At 32.5% G+C, this 3,717-nt stretch overlaps 1 protein-coding gene across 2 annotated transcripts in view; it reads right to left on the bottom strand.

Moving 5' to 3' along the window:
• The window catches only part of LOC106107908 (anoctamin-9-like), a 19,467-nt gene that overhangs the window by 635 nt on the left and 15,115 nt on the right, over nucleotides 1-3,717 (bottom strand). The window contains exons 13-18 of one of the 2 annotated variants that reach the window (XM_013288922.1): nucleotides 3,439-3,623; nucleotides 2,684-2,796; nucleotides 2,368-2,455; nucleotides 1,983-2,100; nucleotides 933-1,079; nucleotides 401-419 (exon numbers count right to left, since the gene is read on the bottom strand). In XM_013288922.1, coding sequence (XP_013144376.1) covers nucleotides 401-419; nucleotides 933-1,079; nucleotides 1,983-2,100; nucleotides 2,368-2,455; nucleotides 2,684-2,796; nucleotides 3,439-3,623 — 670 coding nt within the window. The remainder of the gene's footprint in view (nucleotides 1-400; nucleotides 420-932; nucleotides 1,080-1,982; nucleotides 2,101-2,367; nucleotides 2,456-2,683; nucleotides 2,797-3,438; nucleotides 3,624-3,717) is intronic. The other variant, XM_013288923.1, reaches the window with a different exon arrangement.

The following is a 3,717-nucleotide window of genomic DNA, read 5'->3' as shown; positions in this document are numbered from 1 at the left end:
TCTTTTGCGGAATTCCGGCAGCCGCTTGGTTAATTGTCTAAAATCGACGAAGGACTCGAAAACACTGATAACTAAACAATATTAAACCGAAGTTTTGCAACCGTATGTACAATCTTTATATTTATACTTATACGCATAATAAAATTGGAGTGTTTCTATGTATTTTATATCGAAAAAAATAACAAATATTTCATAGACTTTTTGTACTCATTTGAATTGTCTGTATTAAAACTCTTACAAAATCCATGATTTCAATATCAACAGAAGATATTCTCATGATATTTAAACGCTAAAGGCCTCTAGCAACTAAACTAATACTTTAAGTATATTTTCGTCAGAGCAATATTTTACGATGCACGCGTTTTCCTTATATATGTAGCGTATTATAAAAAAAAATTACCACGCGTATTACAGCATACCTGAAAAACAGAAAAAGACAAGTTAAAAGTTTAATATTTTACATTATCAAAAATAATAATGCCTTAGAATTCCTAAAAGAAATCCTAGTAAGCATACGCCACACACATTAATCATCATATACTCCAAAGAGAATGTTTTCAAAAATACTGATTAGGAGGATTCAAAGAAATCGCTTGTGTAACTTTCAGACTTTGGATTTTTCGTTAAAACAACATAAATCGTATGATTGTTATGGCCCTTATGCATAAAACGTTTTAAGGGTTACGTTGTTTGGAGTAAATAGTTTTAGATTTCTTAACAACTAGAGATATCTATACTCTATACTAATATCATAAAAAGGTAATATTTGTAATTTTGTATGTATTGAAATAAATGAAAAAGTACTAAGTCGATTTCAAAAATTCTTTCACCATTAGAAAGGTAATTTATCTGTAAGTAACATAGGCTATATTTTTGAATTTCACGTAGATTAGGTCGTGATCAACAGCTAGTATGATATAAAATATTCTTACATAAAAACTGAAATTACGATGATACGAATGTTCGTGACGAAAATAGAGGCCCAAATAAAAAAATATGGTATTATTTGTACCGGCGTTCCGTCGCTCTTCGACTAAATGTGCTTCGATAGTATCTGTGGAGCATACTAGTGATACAACCTGAAAATGATGTTAATTAAGTTGTAATTAACACTAAGTTTACGGGCGTTTCTTATATACCTATATAGGTATAGGAAAGATTCCAGTCTTGCCATAAATATTGAAACAAAGATTTTTTTCTATTACAAATATCATTTATTATGTTTGCAGTGTGTTAGTTTAATACATAAATATAAAACAATTTTAAACATAAAAAGCTTATTCGATTTGGTATCCATTGGCTGCAATATAGTCCTTTAGGTAATCGTTTAGGAAAGATATCAATAGAAGCACGCGCTTTGTGCATGGGTAAGTACTTCAGTGCCAATCGTATGGAATGTTATAAGGACTCCAAATTATCACGGCGTTTAGAGGAAGCCGTATTCTTTCAAACTGACCACAAATCATAATACAGCGAATTAAGATCGGCACTACACGACGGCCAATCTTCAGCTGTGATGAAGTCCGAAACGTTTGTTTCCAACCAAGACTGCGTAGACCGAGTTTTATGACCCGGGTCCGAGTCTTGCTGGAGGAACCATTCTTCGTTATTGGACAATGTGTTGTTAAGAGGCTTCTCAAGAATAGTATCTTGATACACTTGTGCCGATGTTTTAATACTTTTATTCACAAAACAAAATAACGTTACACTAAAAAGTAACTAAATAATTCCCTAAAAATAGTAAACCTACCTTATTGTAGCTGTTATGTTTATATTGTACAATTAGTATTACTTTGATGTCGGTGTCAGCCGAGGTATGCAGTGATATTTCTACGTAAGGCTTTCTACATTTTTAGCATAACAATTGACAATTGAAAGTATAGTAACGATTAAGTAATGAATCAACATTGAAGTCGGTCAAAAATTATATTGTACCGATTTGCTATGCTATCTATGCCAAGGGCAGCTTTAGCAATACTTACATTCAGAATGATGGCTAAGTATACCATAAGTTTTAAAATTTTAGTCCATGTGTTAAATGCTTCGTTTTTCAGCAGCAGAGGTCTTCGGTAATGAAGTGTACATAAATCTGCGTCACGCCTGAAACAGTAATATGGAATATGCAAAATAAATATTAACTTCTTGGGGATTGTCGCAGAGGCTATCCGCAAAAGAATTTTCCTGGAGACGACCTCATCAATATTGTAATATATCTAACAACAAACATTTTCATTTCATCTAGGACTTACTGACTTCCCTGTATTTTATGTAATTCTAACTAAATAATTTGTTGCCTAATTTTGTTCATTAGCTCATAGTAAAGCCATTAATTTAAGTAATATGTAATTAAATTGAATTGATGTTAACCTGAGGTCGTACATGTTGAAGAACAATGTAACTACTATGGTCGGCGGCCACGCATATCCAAAGGCGATAATCAAAGTGAACTGCATTACTGGAATACAATGGAAAGATTAGCTAGTAAATTGAAATGTAGCGCAATGAAGACTCAAAATTTCTTTAACTGCAGCTATTATTATTTCAAAAATAAAACAATACAAGTAATGCCGGCAACGCATCTGTAGTTCCTCTGGTGTGGCGGATGTCCCTGGGCGTCGTTGACCACCTTGGTGTTCACGCCTTTCCTTTGCCCCCTTTTATTATAAAAAAAAAGTTAAATTACCAAGAATTTTCATTTTATTGATAAGAAATTTTTCTGTAAATGGAGGTAAAGCGAATTCTCTCTCCCAGCACGGAATTTTCTGGGCTATTGATCGTTGATTATAATCAGTTAAACTGAAAAAGTAATCATATTAATATTAATACGAAAGACAACACATTTTAACAAACGTTAATATGTATCTCCAAAACTGTTTAATGGACATCGATGAAAACAGATATAGAACATGGTATGGAAGAAAATATACATAGATTCCTTACCTTAGTATAGCATAAGTTCTACCAATTTCTGAATCTATACACTAGTTTTCTAGTCAGATTTGACTAATTGCTATACTTTAATCTTACTAACATGTAATATAAATGTGAAAGTTTAAATCAAAGGATACTCGTCGGAGTTTGTAGCTTAAACTGCTTAACGAATTTCAATGAAATTAGGCAAATAGAGTTTGGAAGAACATATAGCCTACTTCTTAATAGTTACGATTCCCGTGGGATACATTAATTCTGTTTTTTCATGTAACTTGATAATTCTGCAACGATTCAACATATCGTATTGAATTATTGCACAGATATAAAACAATGTATGTATATGATGGGATGCGTTTCTTCCCCGAAAAATGTCAGGCCCCCGAGGATACGTAGTTTGTTTTTCATAGTTCTTATGGGTTTTTAATACTTCGCGGACAAAGTCGAGGGCAATGGCTAGCACTAGCTTAGATAAATAAATTACAATAACATTCGCATTTATTTGCTTACCTTGAGTAAAATGACAATTTTCTCAATAAGACAAATCTTAAAAGTAGAACAACTGTAAATGAAAATGAAAGCTCGTAGAGGCACGATGTCATCACACACAAGTTGTCATATAAAGAAAAATTGTATTCCGTTGGTGATCCGTATTCGTGTACTTTCTCCACACCAGTCCACAGTTTAAAAATTTTCTGTAAAATTTAAAATAGGTATGTACTACATACTTTTTTATATATATCATAAGGCAGCAAGCGGCCTGAATTTGACGAATAGCAAAGCGACTGT

This window comes from Papilio polytes, unplaced genomic scaffold, assembly GCF_000836215.1.
Source record: "Papilio polytes unplaced genomic scaffold, Ppol_1.0 DF821845.1, whole genome shotgun sequence".
In the NCBI taxonomy this organism is placed as follows: domain Eukaryota; kingdom Metazoa; phylum Arthropoda; class Insecta; order Lepidoptera; family Papilionidae; genus Papilio; species Papilio polytes.
The sequence above is the reverse complement of the archived record's forward strand: the minus strand, read 5'-3'. Positions and strand labels throughout refer to the sequence as shown.